This window comes from Aplysia californica, unplaced genomic scaffold (genome assembly GCF_000002075.1).
Source record: "Aplysia californica isolate F4 #8 unplaced genomic scaffold, AplCal3.0 scaffold00113, whole genome shotgun sequence".
NCBI classification, from domain to species: domain Eukaryota; kingdom Metazoa; phylum Mollusca; class Gastropoda; order Aplysiida; family Aplysiidae; genus Aplysia; species Aplysia californica.
Window position 1 is genome coordinate 1,345,733 of NW_004797383.1, and position 14,167 is coordinate 1,359,899.

Here is a 14,167-nt window from a genome sequence, read left to right on the forward strand (position 1 = left end):
CGGTGCTCTGGTTTGGTTTGCTGCCTCTTTCCCATCAAACATTTTTTTTTTGGTTGCGTTTGCTACTCTCTTGTTATGCCTTTTTAATCTGCACTTATATGAGGTAATTGTGTTGCAAGTGCTATAAAACTCTTTCTTCTAACACAAAACACCTCCCGGGGCAGTGCCACTGACTGTAGTGTCTTTGGGCCGTTCCCAAAAAGGGGACATTTCTCGTTCAAGCATAGTAGAATTGTAAATGGGCTGACTCGTGTCACGCTCATAACTGTGCCTGATCTTCAACAGGGAACTGCTGCTTTTTCTTTCCTGATCCTTACTATTGTCATTTTCTTTTACTTCTGTTATATGTTTGTCACTCTCTTGTGACATGCTATTTCTAGGGTGCCTTGATAGTCGAAGCAGACCTTGTGCTGTTGAAGCTAGAGAGGTGAGCAGTCTAAGTCTGATTCCCTGTAAAAACTTCTCTGTTGACACCCACCCCTTGGCACTCATATGACCTTATGCAGTTGCGCCGTAAAACCCTCTACTATAAAAAAAAAAGAATAACACAAAAATGTCTTTTTGCAGAAAAATACACACCCCAGCGCAGTGGGTTGCGAGAGAGAAAACGCATAGAGGCTGCGAGACAGACAGAGCCAAGTGTCACTGAGGTTTGGGTGCCGGAGGAGGTGCTAGAACTCTGGGAAATCAAGCAGTTTGGAGAAAAGTAAGTTGGAGAAAGGCTGTATTTCTTCAGACTGGTTGGATTACCACTCATTCGAATGTCTAGCTATTTTCCTGGAAAGTGCTAGAAAAGTTGACTGGATTCTTTCCTTTCAATACTGTGTGCCGTGTTATGGTCTATCCTACAATTTGTCCTTTTCTTTCTAGTAACATAAGGTGGCACATACAACCATTGGTCTTAGAGAGGATATGATTTTACATGTACTGGTTGCAACAGCCTTTTAAGCCCCTGCTGGAGATCAAGTACACCTTTTGTGTACTGGCTTCCTATGTAGTTCATAGAAATTCCAATGGCTGTTGTCTAGGGAAGCAAAGCCATAAGTGAAGGTAGGTTTTTACACAAACTCACTGCAACAGTGTAATGCTTTTTAGAAAATCTTACTAAAGATTTTGTTTACCCTTTGTGTACTGGTTTGCTCTATGGTTAATGGAAATTCCAATGTTTGCAGGCTGGAAAAGCAGCGACAAGCAGCCCAGCAGGAGAAAGCTGTGGAGAAAACGTCTGTGGTGACGGTCCAGACGACAGTGGGCTCCCAGCAGAGCGCAGCTCAGATCAAGGCTCAGATGGAGCAACAGCTCAAGCAGCAACGTCTGGCACTGGCCCAGAAGCGCATTCAGGAGAACCAGGGGATCCGCATCACCACGGGCAGCTCGGGCTCGGTGAACGGCGCCACGTCCACCACCAGCAGCAGCACCACCATCATCATCAACAACGGCAGCCAGCTGGGCAAGCCGGGCACCACCTTCAAGACTCTGACCGTGTCCTCCCCCAGCAGCCTGCTGTCTTCTGGCATCATCAAAACCATGCAGCCAAAAACCATCATTACCAATGCCAGTGAGTACACCTGAGATTGACAATATAGTTCATAATTTAAATCAGCGTCTATCTATCCTAATTTGCCTCTGGTGAGGACTTGCTGTGTTCTGCTGTTTGATCTGTCCCTGTCAGGCTGAGCACTCTACATGCTTTTTGTTATGGTAATTTTGAAGGTCAGCGGATTTGTTTTAATATGTTTGTATGCAGATAAGGAGGATGGTACCGTTGAGTGTCTTTTCATCTTTGAGGTAACAAAAATAAATTATCCTTGAAACTTTCTCTTTTTGTGTTCATCATTATTTAATTCACTTTTCACTTGAAAATGTTTCCCTTTTTTTTCTTGAAAAAGGCTCATTATTGGGCACCCAGTTACGCCCTGGGATCAGAGTTCAGATCCCCGGCTCGGCACTCCAGCTGCGACCACAAACAGTCACCCTGGCCCCAAAACCAGGGGTAACGACGTCTGGTGTGACTACTGCCACAAGACTCATCTCTCCAGCCACCAGCGTTGCTAGAGTCATATCGCCGTCCACAGCGCAGGGACAGACCACCAAAAGTAAGCTGAACCATCATATGAAACAAATGCATGGGTACTCACTGAAACTACAGGCACTACTTTATCCCTTTACGTCATTCTCTCTCATTATCATCAGCATACGTTGTCAAATTGTGTAAGAGCAGGGGAATAGCTGGAACTATTTGTCACACCAGTATTTTAAAAAAGATGCTTTATGAATATTTTTGACTGTCTATGCGCAGTATATTGATGGGAAAATGTTTCTTACTCTTCATTTGCCTCTGTCAGTAATCATGTTATGCGTTTTATATAACAGTAGACTGACATTGTTACATGAATCATTGTACAAAAAGGACAAAGATGTAAATTAAGAGAGATTATATTCTTTCTTGTCCTCGTTCACCCAAGAGATGAATAGCATTTGAGGATATTTTTAGAACTATGTTTCCTTGATTCATTTGATTGTAAGCTTATATCATGACTTTATTTTCACTTTCAGCTCAAACTATTCAAATCAAGCCTCAGTCATCTGGACAGCCAGTTCAGAATCTGCATTTTATCCAAACACCAAATGGCCAGCTGCAAGTGAGAGGGCTACTTCCAGGTAACAACAGTTTTATTCTTGTTCCTCCTAATTTTTGACGTTGACTAAAAATGAAAATTGACAGACAGTCCTGTAGAGACAAAAATTCTTAAAGAGCTCGCTCCAGTTGTTTATAAGGGAATCAGTTATAAGTAATTTATAATGTGTACCATGACAAAATTTAAAAAAAAAATGTCTAGTGCAATAATTGTCATTTGTGTTGGTGGCGGTTGCATTGTTTTTCAATTACATAAGTACTTTCTTTTGTCTTATGGTGTCATAACTGTGAAAGATGTTTCACAGTTTGTCTTTCTTTCTCCCATCGTTTTTCATTTGTGTTTGTCAATCAGTGTCTATGTTTTTTTCTTTTATTAGAAGAATAGAAATGGTTACAGAAAAAAGTCGTGAAAGGATTAACTGAAAATACTCATGATTGCTACCTTTGTTCTTATAGGCAGGAATGCTGTATATTTTTTTGTTATTTCCGTTTTTATCAGTAGAACTGTTGAAATTTCGCAACATGTATGTTGTCTCAACCCATATTAGATTTGTCCATTACACTGTCTGTTTGTTTGCAAATGCAAATTTGTAAATTTTCAGGTATTTTCTCAAAATCCCAGTGGCATCCCTTGGTAGACGTAGCAAGTATCTTAAGAAATGTTTGCTCTCTCGTCATTGGACATAATGGGCTACTTTTACCTATAGTTGTAGAATTTCTGAGGAGCAAAAGCTCTAAAAGGTCTTTACATCCTTTCAATGATTGGATTTAGGAGACAGAATTAGTTGGGGTGGGGGGGGAGGGTGTTGGTTATTTTCTGTAAAATAAGCTTTTCCAGGGTAACGCATCTAGTTCCCAACAATATCAATTTGTTACCATGATGTTTTATGACATTTTCTGTTTTCAAGGTCAAATCATCCAGCGCATGCCAGATGGAAAACTACAGATTATCACTCTGAGTAGCCAGGCTGCCTCTGTGAACTCATCGCCAGCCAGTGGTCAGCCATCCATCGCGAGCACTCCACAACAGCAGACGCCACGCCCAACCCTTAGCATCCGGCCGCAACAGACTATCATGGTGACAATCCCAGCGAACAGCGGCACAACTTCCACTCCAACCATCACCCAGAACCGGCTAGTCATCCCAGCCCAGCTGGCCTCCAGTGTTGGCCTCTCCCTGGGCCAGACCTCTGCCCCAACCACACTGACTGTACCGGCTGTGCGGCAAGTGCTGGGCAGCTCCGTGGTGACCACACCATCCAAGCAGATCATCATGACTCGGCCCGGCGGCCCTCAGGTCATCTCGGCCCAGAATCTGGCCACAGTGCTGGGAAGTCAGGCCAGTCAACTTCTTCCTCAGAGCTCTGGGACGCCTCTAGTCTCATCTCCGGCCGGGCTGAACAGTGCTGTGGTCATCAGTGCCCCCGGGGTGCTCGGTGCCGGAGCTCAGGCCATTAACGCCGCTTCCAATGTGAGTACGGTCTTGGTGAACACTTCACAGTCTGCGCTACTGTCCAGCTTGACCTCTCAGACCAACATGGGCGGCCCGCAGACCATCATTTCCACGCTGAAACCTCTAGGTGTGACGGCAACCAGCACCACCACCACCGTGACCACTTCCCTTGCCACAGCTCCGGCAGGCACCTCCCTGCTGGCCGGTCAAGTCATTCCTGGTACTTCTCTCCTCCAGCGGTCAGCGGGGGGCACATCTCTCCTCAACCTCAATGCTGCCTCTGGCTCAGGCGGGACACTCACCATCTCAGGCGCCTCAGCCACCGGTGCTCAGATCCCGAAAATTCTGGCTTCTCCTCCCGCGGGGGCACAGATCATAACCCGACCGGCGGGGAGCTCACAGCCACAGCTTGTCCTGCGACCGGGAACGTCGGTCATCACTGGTGCAGGTCAAGCAAAGGTCATCACTGCCCAGCAGCTGCGTGGACTCACAAACTCGCCCATACAGCTGAAGCCAGCGGCTGCATCATCCATGAGTCCTATCAAAAGCATCCTGTCCCCGCCCACCAACCTTCTTCCGGCTGTTAGCGGTGTGAAAGGCCTGACGGCCGTGCGTTCCTTAACCCCCCAGCTCACTGGACAAACCCCGCCCTCCTCCTCCACCCAGCAACCACAGATCATTTCCGCCACTGCCAAGCAGGTCTTGGTCACATCCACAACAGGCACCTCCCTGCTCCCACAAGCACTGACTTTGAGTACGTCACCAGAACCAGGCAGTACAGTGGCTTCTCTGGCTAGTCCCACAGCGGGTGCCAGTCCCAGTGCGGGGGCTGGGGCCCCAAAGTACGCCATCACTCCGCAGGTCGTAGAGCAAGGTATGAAAAGATTTGCTGCCATTTTCTCCTTTAAAAAAATTTCCTAGCTTTTTTTTTTTTCTGCCTGTGCTGGCAAGAGTTTCCTGCTCCTTTTATCCGTGCTAAATTTATTACTCCCTCTAATTTGAGGTAAGTACCTCGAAATAACTGTGAATGGGAATGTTTACATCAACACAATGTCAGTAATTTAAAAGGTGAAGTGTTTTGACTCTGCCTGTCAGGGACAGACTGAGCTGTTGGTAGATCCCAGTGGAAAAACAGAGATACTCTAAAATGTCTGCCCCCAGAGGAATCGAACACATCCTTTGACTGCAAGGTGAAATGCCAAAACATTGCAAATGTAAAAAAAAAAGCCCCCCCCCCCCAAATGGTTTATAAGATGTTTTAAATAGAAAAGCATGACTTCAATCACTCAAAAAAGTAGCTTTCTCTGTTGTCTTCCTCAAAATTTTGAGATATATTTTTCGGATCTGTTTTGTAATCTTTTTTTTTCTGTATTGGTTTGTGTAGTAGCTTACAGATTTGTAAAACATCTCTCTCTTTCTCAACTTCAGTGGTCCGTCAGGCATTGCTTCAGAATCAGACACCAGAAATTCAACAAAAGCTTCTAGCGATGCAGAAACAGATCCAGCAACAGCAGCAGAGCCAGCCCTCGGCATCTGCGACGTCGGTGGTGGCGCTGTCAGCAGGGGTCAGCTCAGCAAGACGCACCAACCAGAGCTCGGCGGTCACAACCCCTCCCACTCGCACAGTGGTCGGTACATCGGCGACATCTTCAGGGGGAGATCACTCCAGGTCTAAATCAAAGGGTTTGACCCAGGAACAGAAGGAGGAACAAAGCAGGTAAAAATATTTTTTAAAGAAATGTTTTAGTCTTCTGTTTTTGTTGTTTAAAGTTCAGAGGCATCAATTTAAGAAAAAAGACACAGGTACATGGTAGTCTGGGAAAAGCATGGAAATCTGAAGTTTTTGTTTAAGTGCCTTTTCATTAGTTCTGTTCTGTCACAATGTAGAGGGAATCGTGCTTGCTTCCTTGCGGTTAACTATTGCAGCCTATAAATATTTGTGCGGAATAAAGTGAAAGTGGGTCAATCAGAAAGAGAGTTGCTGGGAGCAGAGTGACTGCCAGGCCTCTGGAATTACCCGCGAATTTGAAAAAAATTCGCTGAGACGCGGGAAAATACATAAAAGATCTCGAATATTATTTGAAAACCAAATCCGATAACGTCTTTAAGTTCATTTTTTGCCGGTCGCGATTGTGATGTTAATTCGGCTTTTCCCGGTCTGAGAGTACGTTTCATTCGAACAGGCGGCAAGCGGAATTGTATGTGACACCGAGGCTCGACCGGAAAATCAAAGATCTCAGAAATTTGTCTGTAAAAGTCGGAATACGCAACATTTGTAACATGCAGGTTCTGCATTACAAACGTGGTGTCGCCATGAAAATAATGTTCGTCACTGTGCTGTCGCTTGTGGGGTGGGGGGGGGGGGGAGAAAAAGAAAAAGTTATACAAGCATCTTGTCGGGCTCGTCATTGTGACCGGTCAATGAACCTGTGCGCATTCTGAGCGCTGTGAAGTACAGGACTCCGGAATGGGGGGAAGATTATTGATTTGTTAAAAAAGATACACTCGGAGTTGGGGGGAGGGCTGGACGCAACACCAGATGACAAAAAAAGAAAAGGAAATGGAAGCAAATTTTAATATTTAGAATTTTGATTACTACTACAGCTCTCTACAAAGTAAAGTGCGCGTTTGTACATGCCTTGTGTATAATCGGGATCCGTCATAACTACTTGTAAGCGTGTTAATGAACTTAGGGCAGGGGCCTCAGTGTTCGCGTTTCATTGGAAGGGTGACAGTAAATTATGTCTCTATATTTTAGTTTTTTGTTCCAGTTTCGCAGATTTTCAGTGTCACTGTATCTTGCCCTCCCACAGTTCCTACACCCCTCACACTGAACTGGTTTACTTGAGCTATTCAAGTTATTACATGTACTCTACTTTGAGTTTGAGCTTTGATTTTGTCTTTCACGTATATTATATGAATCATTACACCCAGACTGGTTCATGACAGTCGATATTCTGTTTCTAGGCCTTTTCCCAGGCTCAAAACAAGATTTATTTTTATAGTTTATAAAGGCGAATATGATGAAGGTAAAATATAAATAAGTCGTACAAGACCACAGTGCGCCTCCACTTTCTGTACGTAATCAAGATTGTAAATATTTGGTAAGTGACTCTAACTTGAAATTATCTTCTAAACCCTCAAACTGGTATGAAATAACCTTCCTTTGATAAATTGATGGTTTTTATTTCAACATTCTAGGGCCCAACAGTATAATAATAGTGGGTGTCTCGCGAAAATGGGCTTCTGTCGCGGTCACGCGGAGAGTTCCTCCTTTTTAAAAATTCCGAGTTGAGACCCATGTACTATACGTCATTTTTTGTTTCATGCAATGAATTTTAGGGGCTTGAAAGTAATTTCTCTTCTTTCAATAATTCTGTTCTCTCCACAATGCTTTTTTTTTTTCAGAGTAAGTGTTTGCGGCCAGGTGATGAAGACTATACTGGACAGGATAGAGAGAGAGGAGAAGCAGGAGCAGAGAAATAAGAAGAAACAAGAGTCTGCAGAGGAGAAACAGAAGAGAATCACAGCCCTGAATCAGCAGAAGGCCTTGTACAAGCACAAAGAGGGGCTGAAGAAAGAGATCCACAGAAAGAGATCTTTGATGGAGAAGAATCTACAACAAGAAATATATGTGAGTATTTTTATGTAGTGTACTTGTTAACTGATGAGATCTCCACATATTTTCGACAAAATGTAAGCCATATTGCTTTTTTTACAAACTGAGACTGATCTTTATCAAACAATATTGATTTTTTTTTAGTAGCTTTGAGTCTGATAAAAATGGTGTTACTGATACCGGTACTCATAAAACGTTGGTTAAAATGATAACAAAACAATAACAAGAGTGGGTGATTTTGGTAAAACTGTGTCAGCAAGTCAAATACACCAATGTAATTCTTTCACAGTGTGTATTTTAGTCTGAATATCTGCATCTTAATTTTGTTCAGCTTCCAAAACTAATGTTAACTGTATGCTTCAAATTCACCACATAGGGTGAACTTAAATGTATTATTTTATATTTGAGAAACATTGATGCATTATTATATGACATTAAGGACAGGAAGGGACCGCCAGCATACTTTCATCCACTACACTTGATTAGCAGGCAGAGGATATGTTGTGGTTTGTCGAAGAAGGTCAACCACTTTTGTTGCGGTTTGTCAAATAAAGTGTCACTTACTGCTGTTCTTTAAAGAGGCAAAATCACATTTTGTGGAAACAAAAGTTGATTCTGGAATGTGCCTTGCAGTTTTAAAGTAGGACGGTATTAGTTACAGCCAAACTTCGAAAATGGTGTTTATGGCGTTTTGTGGTCAAACTGTTCATACTATTATTTCATTGTGTTTCATGGAATTTTTTATTTAACTCTTTATTTTGCATGTGTTTTTATCCTATTCTTATAGTTTCTCTTCTGAAATGTCTTGGTGGTCCCAACAACAATTGCATTGCTTGTTGAAACGTTTGAATTTTATCCTTGTAAAATGCATTTCTATATTCACCCCCCCCCCCCCCCTCCCATTTTTTAAAATATTCAGAATGAAATGGCAGAGAAGCTTAAAAAGGCCAAAATCAGTGTCAGCAACACCTCCAAGTCTCCTCAAGGCTCTGCAGCAGCGACAACAGTGGTCGCCTCGTCGGTCGTGACCCCAGTGTCTGTCATGACAGGTGCAGGGAAAGTGGCTAAGAAACTGGCGGACACTCCAAAAGCTCCACCCATGTCTTCAGAGGCTAAGTCTGCTGGTCGCAAGAGGAAGCAGAAGATTATCTCTACAGGCGTGAAAGGCTTGAATCCCAAAGAAAAGCTCTACTGCGTCTGCAAGACACCATATGACGACAGCAAGTAAGTATTCGCTTTGTTTTCCTTCTGATTTCCAGTGCAGAGTTTGGACTTAAGTCTTTGTGGACGTAGCGCACACATTTGTCCGATCAGCAGCAGATCAAAGACAACATTGCCGCTCATTTCAAACCATCAAATACAAATTGGAAACAAAAATCTGTATATTTCAATGCATGCGTGTTGTTGTTTGATTGTTAAAGTTTCAGATAAAGAAAACAGACTGAAAATTTTGCATGAATAGAGAAGTTGCACTTCAAGACAGCACGTCTTAAGGGTGTTACTGGATGACGAGAATGCACATCCTCACAGAGTCAAACAAAATGTTTTGCTGTTAGTATTGGAAAAATATGTACACACAAATGTAGCTCAGAGTTTTTGTGTGTATTGTGTGAAAGTGAGGTGAAAAATGTATGGTGTCTGGCCAGTTTAGTGGGTTATTAGCAACCAAAGATATTTGAGCCTTGTTATTTTAATGGAACCAGTGATATAGTTTGCAACTAGGCAGTTGAGAGCCGCACTTTTGAAATATTACGAGATGGCGTTTGGCATTTAATCTTATTTTTAAAATGACAATAAAATTTGTTGTTTCCACCAAGTTTTTCATTAGATGGCCGGAGGGGTGTACGGATATATAGTTTTCTTTTGGCTCTCAACATTATTTAATTTCTTTTCAGATTCTACATTGGCTGTGATTTGTGTTCTAATTGGTTCCACGGGGCTTGTGTGAATATCAGTGAGAGTCAAGCGAACTACATTGACTCCTACATCTGTGAGGATTGTCGCAAGCAGCAGGAAAACACTTCAGAGGAACTCTACTGCCTGTGTCGCACTCCCTATGATGAGAACCAGTACGTGAAATTGATAGATCAGGGGGTCTTTGCTGCAGTTGTAAATTCCAATGATAGCAAAGCTTGTGATGTGTGCCCAGTATAATCACTTAGATTTAATATAGATAGAACTTCAGTGTTTATGGAAGAGTGTTATTTGGAATTAGATTTGGTGGACAATTGATTCACTTCGGTATTGTTTGTTAGTGATAGAGATAAAGGGATTTATGTTAGAATCTCTTTCTGTCTTTTATTAAGATTCTAGAACTTGTTTCAGGCTGTTTTAAGAGCTAGTGTCGGTATGTTGTTCAATATATTATTTCAAGCGAAGCTACTTAGCATACTGATAAATATTTTAATTTGTTTTAATGAGTGTGATCAAGTATGGCCATATTCACTTGAATTCTAATACCATTTTTACTCAAATACATGAGGTCAGCTGTATAGTTCTTGTTCACTTTTCAAGTAATGAAGGTGCATGTAATATTATATGAGTCCAGTTTGACATTTTGTTTACTTTGAATGCTGTGAAATTCCACGTTTTTGCTACAAATTTACTGTTTTTCACTGTTCTTGAAGACCTCATAGTTAATGCTCAGGTGTATTTTGTCCTGCCGGTGGTATTCTGTTTCAATAAAAACCTTTCTTCCTGCAGGTTCTACATCGGCTGTGACCGTTGCCAGGACTGGTTCCATGGCTACTGTGTGGGCATCTCCAAGGCAGAAGCAGACAACATTGAAGTGTACGTGTGCCCTAACTGCCAGAAGGAAGAGTCTGCTGACCCCATAGCACAGAAGCCCCTGACTCAATCAGAATACCAGCACCTCACCAAATTGCTCAAAGATTTACAGGTAATTCAAGATAGTTTGTGTAAGAAGCATCTTGGAGTTAAAATGTTGTCTGGATCAGTAGCAACGTTTAAATGTTGTATGCGATCAACTGCTCAAACTGAAAATTAGAAGAATAGATCCCTGTGTACATTGTACAGAAGTCAGAAAAGCGTAAAAATTGACTGTTTGAAAATCGAGGGTGCTGCCAAGCTTTCATAATGGGCTTTTGAGAATTGATATTGATATTACACATATATAGTGCATTTCCTGAAAAAAAAGTTTATGTTGAATAGGGGATGGAAGGAAATTGTAAAATTTCTTAAATATTCAAATTTCAGTACAAATGTTCATGCACACTTCCCATGTAGTGGGGTGTGTGCTATGATCATGTCTCAATATAAAACCTATGAAATCATATTTTCAACTGCTTTCAGTTCACACTAATTTGAATCTTCTTCCCTCACTAGGTACATAAGATGGCCTGGCCGTTCCTACAGCCAGTTGACCCAAGAGAAGTGCCAGACTATTATGATATTGTCGCTGAGCCCATGGGTAAGTTTTTGGCCAGGTAAATTGTTTGAGATGGGTCATATCCCAACAACTGTCAATGCACTTACTTGTGCTGCCAGGTGGCTTTTGTCTATTTTCATACAGCCCAGAAAAGTTTGCAAACAGTGCTGTGGGGACTTTGACCTTTCATGGCCTTTTTCTTTTTATTAAAAATAGCACCAAGAGACACCAAAGCCAGTTTTGGGGGAATAAATGTCCACCTGACTTAATTATAAATAGTATCGTATTTATTCTTCTGTTACAAGAATGTATACTTCATATCGTCTCGAATTATAAATTTTTACCGATTTTTTACATGTGGGACGAAATCTAGCTCAGTTTTGTAAGCAAAAATATAAGTGTCACTTGTCAAGATTTTGTGCCTTTTCCAGCTGTTGAATGTAACCAAAAACAGTCTTTTAAAAAACCCTGAATGGTGTGAATATAATGGACAAGACCAGTGCAAAAAGAGTGAGGTGCCACTCAGGGTTAAGGTCTGTTTTGGATTTTTTTAAATATTTTCTCTCATTCTGACTGCATTTGAAGTGCAGTTTAGTTCATGTTATCTTCTTTATTTGCAATTTCAGATTTGACCATAGTTGAAGCGAAACTAGAAGCCAAAGCTTATCACAAGCTCAATGACTTTGTGAAAGATGTGACCCGGATCTTTGACAACTGTCGCCTGTACAATCCGGTGGACACGCCATACTTCCAGTGTGCTGAGGTGGTAGAGACCTATTTTGCACAGAAGGTCAAGGCCTTGCGCAGCGCTAACAAATTATGATCAGGATGCGTGTTGTCATCTGCCCAGACGCCAGAATACTCTGATGTTCTGTGGCCATCAGTTACTGGATCGTCAAACAAAGCGGTGTTACTGTTATGTCAAATGATTCATTTTGTGTAAATACATGTCTATTAATGACTGAATCAAAAAAGATGTAAGTATGATGCACCCCTTTGACTCCATATTCTCGTCTGACCAGTTGACAGTGGGCATAATGTGAAATTTTCATATTTAACAGAAATATATCCCATGCAATTCACATACTTCAAAGTCTTTGTCAGAGATGGCATTGCATTATTTTTAATGTATCAACAAGAATGTTTTGTTGTTTAAAATAACATTTGTAAGTATATGTAATGCTGATAGCCATAAATTATGCTTTTCCATTCACATTGTTGTTCTCACCAAGCCAGTTGCATGTGAATCAGTAAAGCAGATTTTCCTGACTCTCTAATGCATAGAGCATTTATTCAATTTAACATTATGCCCATGAAAAATGCCAATTAAACCTGTGGATAGATGGAAGTAGTGGCACTTTTGATTGACTGAAAGGAAAGATGATGGATGGAATGCAGATATAGTTAGCTCTGATTGAAATGGGCAGCAGTTTTACAGTATTCTCCACATGCTGGGAAGTACAGGTGTCCGTGTCTCGTGGAAGTGCCCGCCAACGCGGAGGTTGGTAGATTCGCGGGCTCCCGCGGAGACATTGGCTATGTGTCTTGTACAGCTGTTTATAGAAGATTGTCATGGTTTTTTTTTATTTATAAGTCTACTTATGCATTTGACCCAGTGTGAATATAAGATAAATTTAATATGTCCATTGATTGTATTACATCCGTGACGAGTTAATGAAATTGTAATTTTGAACAAGTGTATGCAAATTTCATCTAAAGCACCAGCAAGAATTTTGATAGGGTGTTTTTGATCTCCGTTCGAGTTGTGTATTGTTGCATAGAACTTTGCAAGACCTCGTGTGTTTGTCTGATAGATAGTGTATTTTGTATACTCTGGGTTACTGAAATTTGTTGAATGGTAATGACAGCACAGTGTGTGTTATTTCCTCTGCTGTGTGGCTGTTTCCCCTTTCCTCCTTCTTTGTTCTTTTCCCCGTCTGGCGTTGGTATTGAATTTTACAGGGTGAGATGAAAAATAGCTGGTGTGGTAGCTGGATGTATTGTGCTGTTTTTCTAGTATATTGAAGCCTTGTCTGAAATATATAAATCTGTCGTTTGTTCAGAGGAGGATGTGCGGATCGTTGAAGTCTATGTGTTTTTTGTCTGTCGGGGACTTTCTAGTCTTGTAATGTGTGAGAGGTACCTTCAGAGTTTAATTTTCTATTTATCAATAGTTATCACCGGTGATGATATCCTCTCTATAATAGTATCGTATGACTGCTGTTGATGTTGTTTATGGTATTTATGTGTTGGATTTTTAGTTTTTGGCAAAATTTTCATCTTGTTTTATTACATACACAAATCTCATTAATGAAAATGACTTGGATCTGTCCTTTGTAATTTACCTTGTCTCTGAGTGTCTGTTCTTCTTGAGATGTTTGGCCAGTTCATAAATAATTTCTAATCACAGTCTCCTTTTTCGGTAGTGAGAGGAGGTGAAGTGGATGGGAATGGCGTGTTATTTATAGCTTCTTATGTGTATGTAGCTCCAGGCTGCATAGTTGCCTCTTGTAACAGGACACTGCCATAGATTGTGTTCCCAGGTTGCTCACTGTGTTGAGATGTTGTACATGGAAAGCTAAAACTTGCGTAGGGGTGTGAAATATGTAAATGGCTCTGGAGTAGAAGTGAGTTAGCTAGAATGTGATGCATAAATCCATTGCATGCTCAACAAGTGGTAGTTTAAGGTCCAACATGACTTTTGATTCATGGTTGCATGGATTTGGTGCCAAAGCATTGATTTTTTAATTTGTTTATGTCTAGATGGAAACATATGTCTTTGGGGGGGGGGGGGGGGGGGGGGGGAAGGATTTTTAAAAAAGCTTTGAACAAGCTGAGAGTCTTCAATTTTTTAAATGTTAAGACTAGATTATTCCTTGGTGTTGGCACAAAACAACCTTCAAGCCATACAGGGGGGGGGGGGGGGGTGTTAGATTTTCTCAAAATGTTAAATTTTTAGGAGACTGAGTTAAATTAATGATGATTTCTCTGAATCTGCCCTTTTATTCTTTTTGAAATTTTGCATGCTTGGTTGAGTGTTTGGTGCTCTTAATTTCAGAGGGATTTACG

General features: G+C 41.5%; 1 protein-coding gene across 1 annotated transcript in view; it reads left to right on the plus strand.

Moving 5' to 3' along the window:
• The window catches only part of LOC101856881 (nucleosome-remodeling factor subunit NURF301), a 32,133-nt gene extending 18,458 nt beyond the window's left edge, over positions 1 to 13,675 (plus strand). The window contains exons 12-23 of the mRNA XM_005095786.3: positions 568 to 706; positions 1,173 to 1,558; positions 1,890 to 2,096; positions 2,557 to 2,661; positions 3,547 to 4,965; positions 5,520 to 5,808; positions 7,500 to 7,725; positions 8,630 to 8,934; positions 9,606 to 9,779; positions 10,414 to 10,609; positions 11,056 to 11,140; positions 11,725 to 13,675. Of these exons, the coding sequence (XP_005095843.3) occupies positions 568 to 706; positions 1,173 to 1,558; positions 1,890 to 2,096; positions 2,557 to 2,661; positions 3,547 to 4,965; positions 5,520 to 5,808; positions 7,500 to 7,725; positions 8,630 to 8,934; positions 9,606 to 9,779; positions 10,414 to 10,609; positions 11,056 to 11,140; positions 11,725 to 11,921 (3,728 nt within the window). The 3' untranslated portion in view covers positions 11,922 to 13,675. The remainder of the gene's footprint in view (positions 1 to 567; positions 707 to 1,172; positions 1,559 to 1,889; positions 2,097 to 2,556; positions 2,662 to 3,546; positions 4,966 to 5,519; positions 5,809 to 7,499; positions 7,726 to 8,629; positions 8,935 to 9,605; positions 9,780 to 10,413; positions 10,610 to 11,055; positions 11,141 to 11,724) is intronic.
• The last annotated feature ends 492 nt before the right edge of the window (positions 13,676 to 14,167 follow it).